The sequence below is a fragment of the Nannospalax galili genome, unplaced genomic scaffold, assembly GCF_000622305.1.
Source record: "Nannospalax galili isolate Female #2095 unplaced genomic scaffold, S.galili_v1.0 scaffold32, whole genome shotgun sequence".
In the NCBI taxonomy this organism is placed as follows: domain Eukaryota; kingdom Metazoa; phylum Chordata; class Mammalia; order Rodentia; family Spalacidae; genus Nannospalax; species Nannospalax galili.
In genome coordinates, this window is record NW_008335297.1 from 96370 (window position 1) to 111703 (window position 15334).

Sequence of the window (15334 nt, forward strand, 5' to 3'; positions counted from 1 at the left end):
TACTGTGTGACTTGTACTGCAATAAACTCTTTACTTTTAAAAATATTTAAAATTTTTAAAAATTATATGTATATGCAAGGGTACAGGCAGAGTCAGAAGAGAGCATTCTATCCCCCTAGAGCTAGAATTACAGGTGGTTGAAAGCTACTTAATGTGGGTACTGGGAACCAAATTCTGGTCCTCTGCAAAAACAGTATGCGCTTAACCCTTATTGCTGAGTCATCTCTCCAGACCCTGCTAAATTCTTTTTCTTTTAAAAAAAAAAAAAAAAAAAAAAAAAAAGGCTTTTAAGGGGCTGGAGAGATGGCTTAGCAGTTAAGAACACTGGTTGTCCTTGCAGAAGACCCAGGTTCAAGTCCCAGTACCCACATAGCAGCTAACAACTGTCCATAACTCCAGTTCAGGGGATCTGACAGCCTCTTCTGTCTTCCCTGAGCATTGCACGACATTGCATGACATGGGTACACTTATCTACATGCAGGCGATACACACATACACATAAAATAAAGATAACAAATAAATTTTAAAAAATATTTTATTTTTATTTTATGTGTATGAGTGTATTGCCTGTGTGTATGTGAGTGTACCCGTGTCATGCAATGCTACGGAGGTCAGAAGAGGGCTTCCAATTCGCCTGGAACTGGAGTTAAGGACAGTTCATAGCCGCCATATGGGTGCTGGGAATCGAATCTGGGTCCTCTGCAAGAGCAGTCAGTGCTCTTAACCACTGAGACATCTCTCCAGCCCCATAAAATTTTTTTTTTAAACTTTTTTACTTTATGTCTACACGTGTTATGCCTGCATGTATGTAAGTGCACCCATGCCATGCAGTGCCCACGGAGGTCAGACCACCATGTGGTGCTAAGATTCTAACTCAGGTCTCCTGCAAGAGCAATCAGTGCTCCTAACTGCTGAGCCATCTCTCCAGCCCTGCTAAATGCTTTTCTTTTTAAATTTTTTAAAATTTATTTTATGTATATAAATGTTTTGCCTGCATGTATGTGAATGCACCCATGTCAGCAATGCCCATGTGGGCCAGAAGAGTGTGTCAGATCCCCTGGGACTGGAGTTATAGATAATTGTGAGCCATCATGTGGGTGCTGGGAACTGAACCTGGGTCCTCTGCAAGAGCTGACAGTGCTTTTTAACCTCTAAGTCATCTCTCCAGCCTCTCAATTCTTTTCTTAAGACTGTTCTTGAGAGCCAGGTATGGTATGGTGGTACATGCCTTTAATCCCAGCACTTGGGAGGCAGAGGGCAGATGTCTGTGAATTCAAGGCCTGTCTCAAAAAGAGCCCCCCCCCCCCAAAAAAATAGAATTTTCTTGTTCTGGGTGCGATAGCACACTTGCCATCCCAGCACTCAAGATGCTGTGGCCAGCCTGGTCTAAGACTCTCCTTAAATTCCTCCCAGCGCTCTGCATCTAGACAATGCCCATCCTCTGTGGCTGAACACTGGTTACTAGGATCTCCTACTGCAAACGTGCACACCTAGCCGTCCTTTCCACCGGGTCCACTCTTGCAGTTGCTGAATCCAAAGTTTTCGACAAGTTTGGGAGGGACTTAACGCAGAGAGGAAGCCTGGAGGTGTCACTGCATTTTTCAGGGGTTCCGGGATCACTCCAAGAGCCGCCCTCCCGGGCCTCCCTCCACGCCGCACCTCTGCGCACGGCTGGACCTTGCCCCTGGCCTCCGATTTCCCAGCTCCAATCCCAGTCAAACCGCCCGGTCCTCCTTTTCCCTGGCCGGGAGCTCGGCGCCGAAGGTTGCTCTGGGACAGACAGACCGACAGGCAGACAGACGGACGGAGGGCGCCCATGGCCGCGCCCGAAGAGCCTTGCCCCGGCCGGGAGGTGAGTCCCATGGGCCCACTCCTTTTCCTGGCTCCAGGGATAACTCCAGCTGCGGCTAGGAAAGCGATACTTCCCAAATTCTTGACCTCCGGGAAGCCTGAAGACCAGGGAGAGCAGAGACCCCTTCACCAAACCCGGCCCCTTGGGAAGCCCAGCATGGTTTAAGGGGTCTGCAGACCTGCCTGCTGCTGGGGGCTTTGACTTTCATTTGCTTAAAGCAAATGGTCCCACTCCAAGCCTTTTCACCTTCAGAGAATCCTACTGGGACCTCTGGACCGCCTCTACACGTAGCTTCTGCCTATAGCCTACTCCAGGACCTGGGGTCCCATCAGGTCAGGACCAATACAAAAGGCTTGCTCTACCCCAGCACGTGTAGGACTGTGAGCCTGACCACTATTAGCTCATCTAGGGAGATTTCCACCCTCCACTCTTTACAGGAAGGGAAACTGAGTCAGAGAGCTGGTGAGTGGTCAGAGCCGGCTCTGGTACTTCCTATTTGTGTGGTTCCAAAGCCGGTTCTTCCCCGCTTGGCACCTTAGTCTACTGGTGCCAACTGCAATCGGAGTTCTTATAAAGACTAATAATCAAACCAGACATAGTGTCACTCATCTATAATTCTAGCACTTGGGAAATTGAGGCAAGAAAATCTTAAATCCAGCCGGGTGTGGTGGTGCATGCCTTTAATCCCAGCACTCAGGAGGCAGAGGCAGGCGGATCTCTGTGAGTTCAAGGCCAGCCTGGTCTACACAGTGACTTCCATAGAAAGAAAGAAAGAGAGAAAGAGAGAAAGAAAGAAAGAAAGAAAGAAAGAAAGAAAGAAAGAAAGAAAGGAAGGAAGAGAGAAAGAAGGGAAGGAAGAGAGAAGGAAGGGAAGGAAGAGAGAAAGAGAGAAAGAAAGAAAATCATAAGTTCAAAGCCTGGACTACCCAGAGAGATCCTACTCTCTGGCTTCAAACTCCAGCACCACTGCTTCCCAGCTGGGCAACTTCAGGCAAGTTCTTCACCTTCTCTGGGCCTCTGCTTCCCCATCAGCTAAACCAGTGTGTTAACTGCATCTGCCTTATGGAGTTGATGTTAGGATGAAAAGACTTGAGAATGAAGAGGAATGCCAAAGGGGGCTTGAACTGTTTTTAAGTAAACATCTGAGCCATATGCAGGTAGGCTTGGGACCCAGGTGGCATATCATCCTAACAGTGTCCCACCATCCTAAGGTGTCCCCGTGTTCCCTTCAGGCCTGGAACCAGACAGAACCAGAGCCTGGGGCCCACCACCTGCTCAACTTGTGCTTCCTGAGAACAGCAGGGGTCTGGGTGCCCCCCATGTACCTCTGGGTCCTTGGCCCTATCTACCTCCTCTACATCAACCGCCATGACAGTGGCTACCTCCGGATGTCCCATCTCTTCAAAGTCAAAATGGTAACCACTGCTACAGGGATCTTGGAATCAGGGAGAGAGAAGAAGGTACGAGGGTTGGGGCATGCTGGAACCTGGCATAGACTCCATTCCTCTCATCAGCAAGAGCACAGAACAGAGGCAGAAGGGAATCTGTTAGCCAAACAGGTCATCAGTGAACAGGGGACAGAGGTAAACTCACAGGACAAAGTTCCCACAAACAGATTTTGTGATTGTGCAAACCCACACATACTCAGACACACACAGAGACATACATGTGTACCTGTACCGGGCACAGCTGCAGTGACCCGTTGTTTCTCAGTCTTCTGTGCATGCTTTAGGATATAAAAGGTAATTTTAGGGCCACACAGAGATGAGTCTTTTAAAAACTTTAGCAGCCATTTTTTTTTTTTTGACTCAGGTTTTCATGGAGCCCAGGCTGGCCTTGAACTTTACTTTGTAGCTAAGGATGACATTGAATGCCTGATCCCCCTGCATTCAAGTGTTGAGATTAGCAGCATGTACCACCACACTCCACTTATTTTCTTGTTTTATTGGGAGGGGGATGGGACAGGGATGACATGGGACTGTGGGTCGAACCCAGCACAACATGCACACTAAGCATAAGCAACACTCCTGGCCAGTTACACACGTATTTCCATGCTTCCCTACTGGCAGTGCAACTGAGCATGTCTGAATTGCTATGTATTTATTTTAGTGTTTTGGATAAATGCTGGCATTCTGAACATAAGCTTTTCCACTCATTCATCTCATCTTCCAGACTCCTCAAGAATGTTCTTGCAGTTCATTCATTCCCTGCCAATTTGCCAATTTTTGCTCTGCTGCCTTCTGTCCTACACAGGGATTGGCAAAATGAACGGCTCTACGGGTGCCTATCCGGCCACATGGTCTCCCTTCCAAATATTCAACTAAACCAGGCATGGTGGCTGCCTGTAATCCCAGCTCTTCTAGGGTGGAGGCAGGAAGATCAGGAGTTTGAGGCCAGCCTGGGATACATAGCAAATCCCAAACCCAGCTCAGTTGTTCACGCTAGGCAAGTTCTCTACCACTGAACCATACCCTAGTCCAGTCGCTCACCTGGACTTAATAGTAGAGACTACATATGGCTTGAAGAGAATGTCATGCCTGGGACTCTTAGGACAGATAGACCAGTGCTGGGTAATGGGTAATAAAGGAATTCACCAGGGCATAAGAAGGCAGAAGTAGAGTTTATTAGGTATGCTGTGGTACAGCTGCAGCATAAGACTGTAGAGAGAGACTGCACAGAGGTATTCTGGGGCAGGTCTCACAGGAGAAGTTCTGCAGGGGTGATCAGCCACGTTTCAATGTCATCAGGCTCTGGAGTAATTGCAGTTGGGGCTGCTCGTAGTTAGCAACTGTCTGACCTTGAGACAAGGATAGTCTTGCCTTGAATCAGAAATGACTGAGCCTGACCACCTATCCTAAACTGGCATCCACATCTTACCCCTGACAGATGGATCATGTCCATCTGTGACATCTGGATGAAAGTCTCTTTTTCAATAGCTTCTTCAAGCTGGTCAGAGAAGGTTCTCTGGACCTACCTATTGTTGATCTGACAGGGGTTCATGAGGGAAACAGAGTGGGAAATGAAAGTATAAGGTGACCCATTCCAAGGGACTAAGGTGTGGAGGCTCTAGAGAAGCAGTTGGAACCTCTACACCAGCATTATCTTTAAGTGGAATTGCTAGATTTTAGGGTCCAACATCTTTGCCATCTATATTGGTGACCCAGGCTGGTTAGGTTGAGGATGAGCATCTATTGGTATAAGTAACAGTCAATTTGTTGGCTGCAGAGTCTCACAGAAGCTTTGGCCCCATTTGATACAGTGTAGCATGGTATTTTATATCTAATTCAGAATAGATGGACTAATAGCTTTATTGTACAACTATTCAAAGTAGAATCTGTTGCATTTTAGAAGAAACAAACCTTATTAGCCTTTGAAATATAGAGCAATATAAGAAATCTTACCAGAGGAAAAAGACAAACCAATCACCACCACACTTATCTAAGCAATGATTGGAAAACAGGCCATGAGAAGAAAGAGCAGTGACAGGCCTGCAATGCAGGGAGAGGTCTGTCCGTTGGGAAGACGGGAACCTGCTGTGCCATGGTGGACAGAGGTTTAGTTTCAAGTGGATGCCCCTGGAAGGCAGGAGAAGATAAAGGCAGACTTAAATCTATTCAGTGAGTGGCTATCAGTTACTCAGACTGTCCTGGGGGCCTTCTGGGCTCTCAGACTCATAGGAGGAGTTAAGGGATATGTTTTATGTTTTTATAATCAGTGTTCTTTTCTATTATATTTTGTATTAGCTTCTTTTCTGTTGCTATGATAAAACACCCTGACCAAGGCAACTTATAGAAGGAAGAGTTTATTTGGCTTATGGTTCCAGAGAGAAGGAGTCCATCTTGGCAGGGACGCATGGTGATTGGAGCAGAAAGCTGAGCGCTCACAACTCAGGCATTCACAGGAAGCAGAGAGGGTGAAACTGGGAACAAGGCTAGGAACTCTCAATGCCCACTCTCAGTGACATGCTTCCTCCAGCAAAGCCGTACCTCTTAAACCTCTGCAAACAGCACCATTTACTGGGGCCAAGTTTTCAAATACTTGGAGCCTATGGGGGACATTCTCACTCAAACCACCACAATTGTATTTACTATTTATTTATTTATTATTTATTTATCTGTTTGATGTGCGTGTGTGTGTGTGTGTGTGTGTGTGTGTATGCACAAATGCCTTATCAAACATGTGGCTGTCAAAGGACAATTTGCAGGAGCCAGTTCTTTCCTTACCTGCTCAGCCCTTACCTGCTGAGCTATCTCACTGACCCAAGGGATTTTTTTTTTTGAAAGACTAGGTTAAAGTATAGGTTGTGTAGGTCAAACCTGGTGATGAATATAACAGACCCAACTGTAATGAAGGCTTTTTTTTTCCTGCAAAAATAGAGGAAACCAAAACACAGACTTGGGTTTGTATTTATTTAGAGCCAGACAAATTAGTTTTGACAAAAGGATAGAACATCTTGAAAAGATTTTCACAAGGCTGGAGAGATGGCTTGGCAGTTAAGAACGCTGGCTGCTCTTGAAAAGGATCCAGGTTTGGTTCCTGACACTCACCGGTAGCTACCAACCATCTGTAACTCCCATTCCAGAGGATCTGATACTCTCTTCTGGCCTCAAGGGGCATTGTATGCTTGGGTGCACTTACAGACATGCAGGGCAAACACTCATACATAAACCAAAATAAATTAAATTTTTAAAAAAGAAAGGATTTGAGCCGGGTGTGATGGCGCACGTCTTTAATCCCAGCATTCGGGAGGCAGAGGGAGGCGGATCACTGTGAGTTCAAGGCCAGCCTAGTCTACATAGTGGGTTCCAGGACAGCTGGGGCTACAGGGAGACCCTGTCTCAAAAAGACAAAAAAAAAAAGCAAAGAAAGAAAGAGAGAGAGAGGGAGGGAGGGAGGGAGGGAGGAAGGAAGGAAGGAAGGAAGGAAGGAAGGAAGGAAGGAAGGAAGGAAGGAAGGAAGGAAGGAAAGGATTTGCTTGATAGGGCACAAATAAGTGTAGGCATAGTGCTACTAAAGTATCCAGTATTTAGGCCAAGTGTGAGGGCTCACACTTCTAATCCCAGCACTTGGGAGGTAGAGGTAGGAAGATCAAATTTGAAACTACCCTGGTGAATACAGCAAGTTCCAGGACAACCAGGTCTATATAGAGAGACTCTGTCTCAAAGAAAAAAACAAATGGGGGTGTGGGCTGAAGAGATGCCTCAGCAGTTAAGAGCACTTACTGCTCTTCTAGACAACCTAGAACCATGGGTTCCCAGTGCCCATGGCAGGCAGCTCACAGTCACCTGTAACTCCAGCTCCAGGGGATCTGACACCCTCTTCTGGCCACCACAGACACTTGCAGGCACATACAAAAATGCACATAAATAAAAATAAATATTTTTTTAAAGGGCAAGCTGGGTCTTGGGGCACATGCCACTAATCTCAGCACTCAGGAGGCAGAAGCAGGGTGATCTCTGTGAGTTCAGCTGCATGGTGAGACCCTGTCTCAAAAATAAAAACAGAAAACCAGCATGGGCAAGATGCCTCAGTGGGTAAAGGTGCTTGCCACCGTAGGATGCTCTCCGACTTCCGCAGAGGTACTGTGGCTCGTGGGCCCCCATACACTCACATACAAACAAATAAATGGCAATTAAAATTGTAAAGCTGCCTGTTTCTCACTAGGGTAATTTTAAACAGGAGCTGTGTGTCACGTTCCATAGACTGGCTTCTCTGCAGTTGGTCCTGGGGGCTTTGAGGAGAGTGTAAGTTCTCAGTCAGTTTACTATTCCAACGGAGCTCTCATATATCACCTCGAGTGCTTTTTCTCTTGGATAGGTGAACCAGTCAGTAATTTCCTGGAGTTTGACAATTGTTTGAGCACGTGATAAGAGTTGATAATATCCCTTTTAATTAGCTGAAGTTACCTTGACTGACCATCTTTTTATTATTTATTTACTTATTTATTTACTTATTTGAGACAGGGTCTCCCTGTAGCCCCAGCTGGCCTCGCACTTGCTGTGTAGACCAGGCTGGTCTTGAGCTCACAGCGATCCTCCTGCCTCTGTCTCCCGAGTGCTGGGATTAAAGGCATGCGCCACCATGGTTGGCAAGTGACTGTCTTTAAAGAGCTTTAAGAACACTAGATCCCCTTGCTAAACTGGATTTGGATGATAATTCTAGTTAGAAGCTGGTAAAATTTGTTTTATAGTATTACTAATGATTTTAATTTTTTTTGATTTACGCATTTTTATTTTATGTGTATCAGTGTTTTGCCTGTATGTATGTAGGTATACTTGTGCATGCAATGCCCACGGAGGCAGAAGAGGGCATCAGAACCTCTGGAATCGGAATTACAGACAGTTGTTAACTGCTGTGTGGGTGCTGGGAACCAAATCCGGGTCCTTTAGAAGAACAGCCAGTGTTCTTTACTGCTGAGCCATCTCTCCAGCTCCTGATTTTACTTTTTGGTTATATTTTCCTGTTGGGTATTTAAGACCATGTAGACCAAAAAATTAACCTTTTTTTTTTGCTGTTAAGGTCAGCCAAAGGTTCATTAGGATTACTCTTAGGGACACAGGAGACCCTGGTTCCTTATTTAATTTTTTTCTCCACCAGTTGTGTTATCTGCTGGGGTAGAACAGGGTCTTGCTTCCCATGTGGCTTGGAGGTATAGGGGACACTTCTCCCTCTAATGATTTTCCTCTTTTCAGGGTGGGAACTGATTCAAGGCCAACCTCTTGGGCCTCCATGGTCTATCTGATCAAGAGAACAAGTGATTAATCAGAGTTCTAGGGCCCTTTAAGGGGAGGTCTCATCGTGGTCTTCTGGGTCCTGGCTGCCCTACAGGGCAAAAGCCAAAATATTGACTGTCCTTTGGCAGACATTCCCTTTGGTTTTGGCCTCTAAATTTTGGTTGTTGAATACCCAGGAGGACAGTTTTATAGAATTTGTAGAGGAAAGATGGGTTTTAATTTTACTTTTGTGTAACATTTAGGTGAAGTTTATATAAAAACAGATTTTTTTTGGGGGGGGTCCTTTTTGAGACAGGGTCTCTCTGTAGCCCCAGCTGTCCTGGAACTCACTATGTAGACCAGGCTGGCCTTGAACCCCCAGAGATCTGCCTGCCTCTGCCTCCCGAGTGCTGGGATTAAAGGTGTACGCCACCACACCCAGCAAAAACAGATTTTTAATAAAGCTTGACTTTTTGTTTTTGTTTTTGAGACAAGGTCTCACTATGCAGCCCTGGCTGGTCCAGAATTTGCTATGTAAACCAGGCTGGCCTCAGACTCACAGAGATCTTCTTGCCCCTGCCTCCCAAGTGCTGGGATTGAAGGAGTGTGCCACCATGCCCAGCAATAAGTCTTAATAAAAAGACAGTTTTTCAAGTAGTTAAAAGCCTCACAAACTTAGCAGAAGATGTAATCCTTTTCTTGATAAAGCAAAGTCTTTGTTCTTTGAGTTTGTTTTAAGGTCACCAGGAGCAAATCTGTGTCTTAAGAAGAACTTCCTGCTTTAACTAGAGGACTAGATTGAAGTTTTATGTCAGTGAACTGAATTCTAACCTTGGAGATTTCAGCAACCTTTAATATCATAATCATCTGTATACCATCTTGAAGTTTTACATTTCCAGAACTTTTGTGACTTACTCTGACCCTCTGAAACTTTCTTAAGCTTTCTGGTTTTGTACTCATCTTTTGTTTTTTATTTTGGAAATATCCAATCATTTTACCTTAGGGCAAAATCCTATCTTAGCATACAATCCTTCCTTATCCAAAACAAATCGCCTTTTTTTTTTTAACCTTCCTTACCAAAACTATATCACTGTATCTCACACTTATATTCTCTTTCACATTATAATCATATCAACATAAATACATTTACTAAAAGAAGGTTGAATCTAAATTGCATTTATGACATAATATGACACACTAAGACTACCTGTTTACAGTTTTTGTTTTGTGTTTTGAGACAGGGTCTCATGCAACCCAGGCTGGCCTAGAACTTGCTATGTAGCTGAGGCTGATACTGAAATTATGACCTGTCTGCCGCCACTTTCCCAGTGCTGGTATCACCAGCCTGTGCCACCACCCTCACCTCCACGTTGTTAAATTCTAAGGTTCATGCTTGCTGTAGGCCTTGGACAGATCTTGTTGCTTGGATTCTTTTAGGCTCATTTGGCACTTTTTCTTGGCATCACTAGAGTCTGAAAGTTTCAGAGTGTTGCATTTTTGCGAAAGTTGGTAAAGATAATCGATGACTTTGGACAGTGGATTGTGTTAGTGTAAAGGGGGGGAAATACTAAGAGCCAAAAAAAATCTTTGTGTGCCAACCCTGTGATTGTAGTTGGGGTACAAAAGGCATCTCCTCCCTTGAATATCTGGGAGAGCTAGCAAATGGCTACTTTTTTTTTTTTTTGAACAAGGGGCAGAAGGAGAAGGAGGAAGAGAAGGAAGAGGAGAGAGAGAGAGAGAGAGAGAGAGAGAGAGAGAGAGAGAGAAAACACACATTGATGCAGGCTGGACAGGATACTGGCTGTTGGTCCAGCAACAGCAGGTTGGATGCAGAGCATTTGTCTTCTTCTTTACAATATTTTTATTTTATAAATTTTTTTAAAAACTGTGACAGGCCAGGCTTGGTGGCACATGCCTTTAATCCCAGCATTTGGGAGGCAGAGGCCTGCGGATCTCGGTGAGTTCCAGGCCAGCCTGATCTCCATAGTGAATCCAGGCCAGCTAGGGCTACAGGGAGACCCTGTATCAAAAAGACCAAAAAAAAAAGAACTGTGACAGAACATGTCAATCTGTAGAAGGTGTGATGGTTTAGACTGCCCTGGAAGGCTCAGATCTCCAGATCTGGGAGGGAGTACATACTGCACCCAGGTGACAGGACACAGGAAGACTGAATGCCTTTTCTGCAGAGTCTGAGAGTAAAATTTGTTTCTATTGTTAAGAGTACAACCCAGTCTAGTGGTAAGATGGAAGGGACAGAGATGACTGTCCCATGATGGGGCTGTGGGTAGGCATTCCCAAGGTGTCTCTTATGATCAGTTATAGGAATGACTTTTCTGGGCATGCCTTCTGTTACAAATAGGAATCTTACTAATCTTGTAACCAAGCTAATACTATGTTTTGAGATCACTTAACACTATCTCAGCCTGTTTACAATGTAAATAATCTTACTAGGCTTGGGCTCCTCTTGCAAACTATACCTATAGCTTTAATCCTCATGACCCTTCCCTGGCCCAGAATAATATATGTAGATATGTGTTTATGTTATGAATATAATATATCATTGCTGAAAGCATTGCCCAAAACAATAAATTATCCTGTTCCTGTTGCAGACAACAAGCAGGATTAGATTGATAACACCTGTTTGTGGTTTGAGGCACTGTTCTGGGTCAGTAAGGGGTCAGAAAGGGAACATTTTTCTTCTTTGATAACACAAGGTTCCTTCTGCCCCCCCCCACCCCCCATGCTGGACATACTGTTTAAATAGAGTATGGCCTTGGTTGGAAGAAGAGTTCCAAGGGAACTCAGAAGGAGCAAGTGCTGAGAGCAGATGGGTCTCACTATTGGTTTTAAACAGCTCCAAAAGTCAGGCTGTCTTTGTTCAGCACTGCCACATTAAGATGTCTCTGCCACAGTCAATAAACCACTTTGATCATTCAAAAAGGAGCTGAGGCCCCTGTCTATGGGGGTGTCCCTCCTAGTTAGAGAGAGGTCACAACACAGTGTCATTGACACAAGACTAAACTGTCTATGGGCATTAGACCAATCTTACCATGCAGGATCAAATTATCCAGGTGACCAGTCTGGGTACATTTCGGGGAGAGATTCCAATAGGACAAGATGGGGGGCAGAATGGCTAAGAGAGGAGCCCTCAGGACCAGAGTCTCAATCCAGAACTGTCCTCACGGACAGGCAGAACGGGAAGGGAAAGCAAGAGTTAAGAGGACTCTGACAGTGTGTGGGCATTTGGCCAGGAAGGGTTGCCACTGCTGCCAACCACAATGCATGCTGGGAGTGAATAATCTGAAGATAAGGAAGAGAAGTCTGGAAGGGAAACAGTGGGCTCAAACCCTGTCAGCCTCACGCTGTTTCTCCCACTTGCAGAACAGAGCTGGCTGAGGCAGGAATTGGAAAGAGGGGAGGGAGTAGGAAGAGGGAATTCTCTCAGTACTGTGGATTTGTCTGAGTTGAGCTTCTGCTGCCCACCACCACACACACTGGGTGAGGAGGCTCCCAGAAGGAGGACAAAGTGACCCCTCCCTTACAGACTCCAGCTGGCCACCCCTCTTTCTCTGTTGTTTTCAGATTCCACCGAAGTTTTCAGATTCCACCTTGGCTAGGGGGTCCATCAGTTGCAAACAGGAAGTAATGATTTCAACAAGGAACTCCTTAGCTTGTACATCGGGAGGTGACAGTGATCTGAAGTCACAGCCTACAGGCCTTCAGGGGTTCACTGGGGAACTGCCCAGAGACTTTCAGTTGCCCATGGGTGGATCAGCTGACCAAAAGCATGAGAGAAGAGAAGTCAAGACAGGAGAGGAGAGAGGATCCCATGCAGACCACCAAACTACCCTCCATGCCAGGGGGTGGTGGCACACCACCACTGACACAAGTGGTGAAAGAATTCACCAGGACGGAGAAAGGCAGAGGTAGAGAGTTTATTAGATATACTGGTCCGCCAGCAGCAGGCGAGGCGACAGAGAAAGACTGTCCAGGGGGTTCTTTAATGGATGGGGTTCTGTTGGGGCTGTCCAGCAACCGCCTGGCACCAAGGCAGTGATGGCCTTGGGTCAGAAATGTCTCAGCAGCACCATCCATCCTAGTTGGCACCCACAGAGCACCTTCACTCCACACCATGTCTTTAGATCCTTAGTCACCTTCTGCACACACCATTCCAGCTCCTTCTGTGGCTTGGAAACACTGGATCAGCCAAATTATTACTGAGTGTTGTTGATGTGACAGCTACAGGTCAGGATTGATTACAGTGCTTCTTGTACATGGATGATATATTGATGATGTAACTGGCTCATTACAGAGCCCCCATCAGGGACACTGGGGAACCACTGCTCATTGCAAACGGGGTCCCTTCCAGTCTGACCCCTCTCGCAGCCTTACATGAGTCTGTTTCTCCAGGTGCTTGGTTTTGCCCTCATACTTGTGTGTACCTTCAATGTGGTCATGCCGCTGTGGAGAATCCATCAGGGAAGGCCTCAGGCCCCAGAACTCCTGATCCACCCCATCGTGTGGCTCACTACCATGGTAATCACTGCCTGGGCCAGAGCCTGGGCTCCACTGCTGCTTTCCTGTCTGGGAATACGGGGAAGGTGGGGCCTCCCCTCCCATTCCCAACTTCTACCCCACCCCAGCCTAAGGGGCCCTTTGACTTTTCTTGTCCTTTCTTGTCCAGAGCTTTGCCATGTTCCTGGTTCACCTGGAGAGGAAGAAGGGAATCCGGGCATCCGGGGTGTTGTTTGGGTACTGGTTGCTCTGCTGCCTCTTGCCAGTGATCAGTGTCATCCAGCAGACCTCAGCAGGAGTGAGTGGGGACCCAGGGCACCTGAGGAAATCTGCATGGTGGTGTCAGACCTCGATTCCCATTCTTCCTGTCCCTCTGGCTCCCCCATAAATTCTTTCTATCTCATCTATTTTATTTTGTTTTGAATTGACACATAATTATTGTACCTATTTACAGGTGGAGTGTGCTGGGGGGAGCAGTTATGTGATTATGGGTATGCGTGCCTCTGTGTGCAGAGGCCAGAGGAGGATGTCAGGTGTCCTGTTCTATCACTCTTCACCTTATTCCCTTGAGTCAGTCTCACTGAACCTGGAGCTAGGCCGGCAGCCAGTGGGCCCCAGTGCCGCCAGCCAGCCCAGATAATCCTCTGCCTCTGCCGCCTACACCACCTAGGTTACAGGCTTGTGACCACACCCAGGTTTTGTGGGTTCAGGGAATTTAAACTTGCACACTCATGCGAGAGCTCTTACCTGTCCAGCTGTCTCCCCAGCTCCCGAGGTGTGATATTTTGATGCATGTGTACATAGAATAGCAATCAAAACAGGGTGTTCAGCCTCTCCATCATTTCCATGTGATAAGAAAATTCAAAATCCTCTCTTCCACTGAGCATGGTGGCGCACACCTTTAATCCCAGTGCTTGGCAGAGAGATGCTGGCAAATCTCTGTGAGTTCAAGGCCAGCCTGGTCTACCTAGTGAGTTCCAGGACAGCTGGGGCTACAGGGAGATCCTGTCTCAAAAAAAGACAAAACAAAACAAAACAACAAAAACGCAAATTCTCTCTTCCAGCTCTTTCGAAATAGTTAATACGCTATTATTATTTTTTGAGACAGGGTCTCATGTAGCCTAGGCTATCCTTAAACTTTCTATGTAGCAGAGGATGACCTTGAACTTCGGATCCTCCTGCCTTCACCTCCTGAGGGCTGGGATTATAGGTCCTACAGTATTGTCCAGGATTGGCACCCTGCTGTGACAGAGCACCAGGTCCTGTTCTTCCTGTCCAGTGACCACCCCTCTGCTTCTCTAGATTCCATGACTGAGACACCCCACACTCCTGTGTCCATGTGACGTATGAATGGAGCTCACAGATTTATCCAGGTTCAGCTCCCAGCACACACACAGCTGCTCATGTCACATGACTTCTATCCACATTATCGCATGTTCATTTTCATCAACACACATTCCCACCATCTCACACACCCTCTTCGATTGTTCCTCTCAAGCTGGGCATGCCTGTGAGCTCCATTCATGCATCACACAGGCACAGAAAAGCACATGTATGTGCACACATGCACATATCACATACACACATGTACAGACATACACACATTCACATACACACATGCACATCATGCACACCTATCCACACATATATCAAATAATGCAAACACGTATATCTGCATACATACACATGCCCAAAACACACAGACATCATCAACACACATCCACTCACATACACATACATGCACACACACATACAAACATTCACATACACATCATACACCTGTATCTACCCATAAATCATAAATCTGAATATGCACACACATGCCCAAGACACACACATATCACCCACATCCACACACACTCACATACATATGCACACATGCACATATACATCGTGCACACATATCCACACATACATCGTACAACACAGACACATACATCTGCATATGTACAACACGCATGCCCAACACACACACATCACTCATCATACACGCTCATGCACTGGGCACACCACACATTTGTCCTTCCCTATATGGCATTTCCCTCATCTCCCACAGTCACTCCTCTCCATGTTCCCACACATCTGCATTTATTTCTAACACCTGTCACTGCATGTCTGATGGGTAGGAAGCCTGCCATGACCCTTCATTTTCACCCTTCCTCCTTCCCTTCCCTCCCCACTTCCCCTCCCTCCCCACTTCCCCTCCTTCCCTTCCCTCCTTCCCCTCCCTCCCCACTTCCCCTCCTTCCCTTCC

At 46.3% G+C, this 15334-nt stretch overlaps 1 protein-coding gene across 3 annotated transcripts in view; it reads left to right on the forward strand.

Moving 5' to 3' along the window:
* The first annotated feature begins 1640 nt into the window (after nt 1–1640).
* Nucleotides 1641–15334, forward strand: part of Abcc6 (ATP binding cassette subfamily C member 6) — a 62902-nt gene continuing 49208 nt past the window's right edge. Inside the window, exons 1-4 of one of the 3 annotated variants that reach the window (XM_029561986.1) lie at nt 1641–1852; nt 3085–3267; nt 12976–13101; nt 13250–13378. In XM_029561986.1, coding sequence (XP_029417846.1) covers nt 1817–1852; nt 3085–3267; nt 12976–13101; nt 13250–13378 — 474 coding nt within the window. In that variant the 5' untranslated portion in view covers nt 1641–1816. The remainder of the gene's footprint in view (nt 1853–3084; nt 3268–12975; nt 13102–13249; nt 13379–15334) is intronic. The other 2 variants (XM_029561987.1, XM_029561988.1) reach the window with 2 other exon arrangements.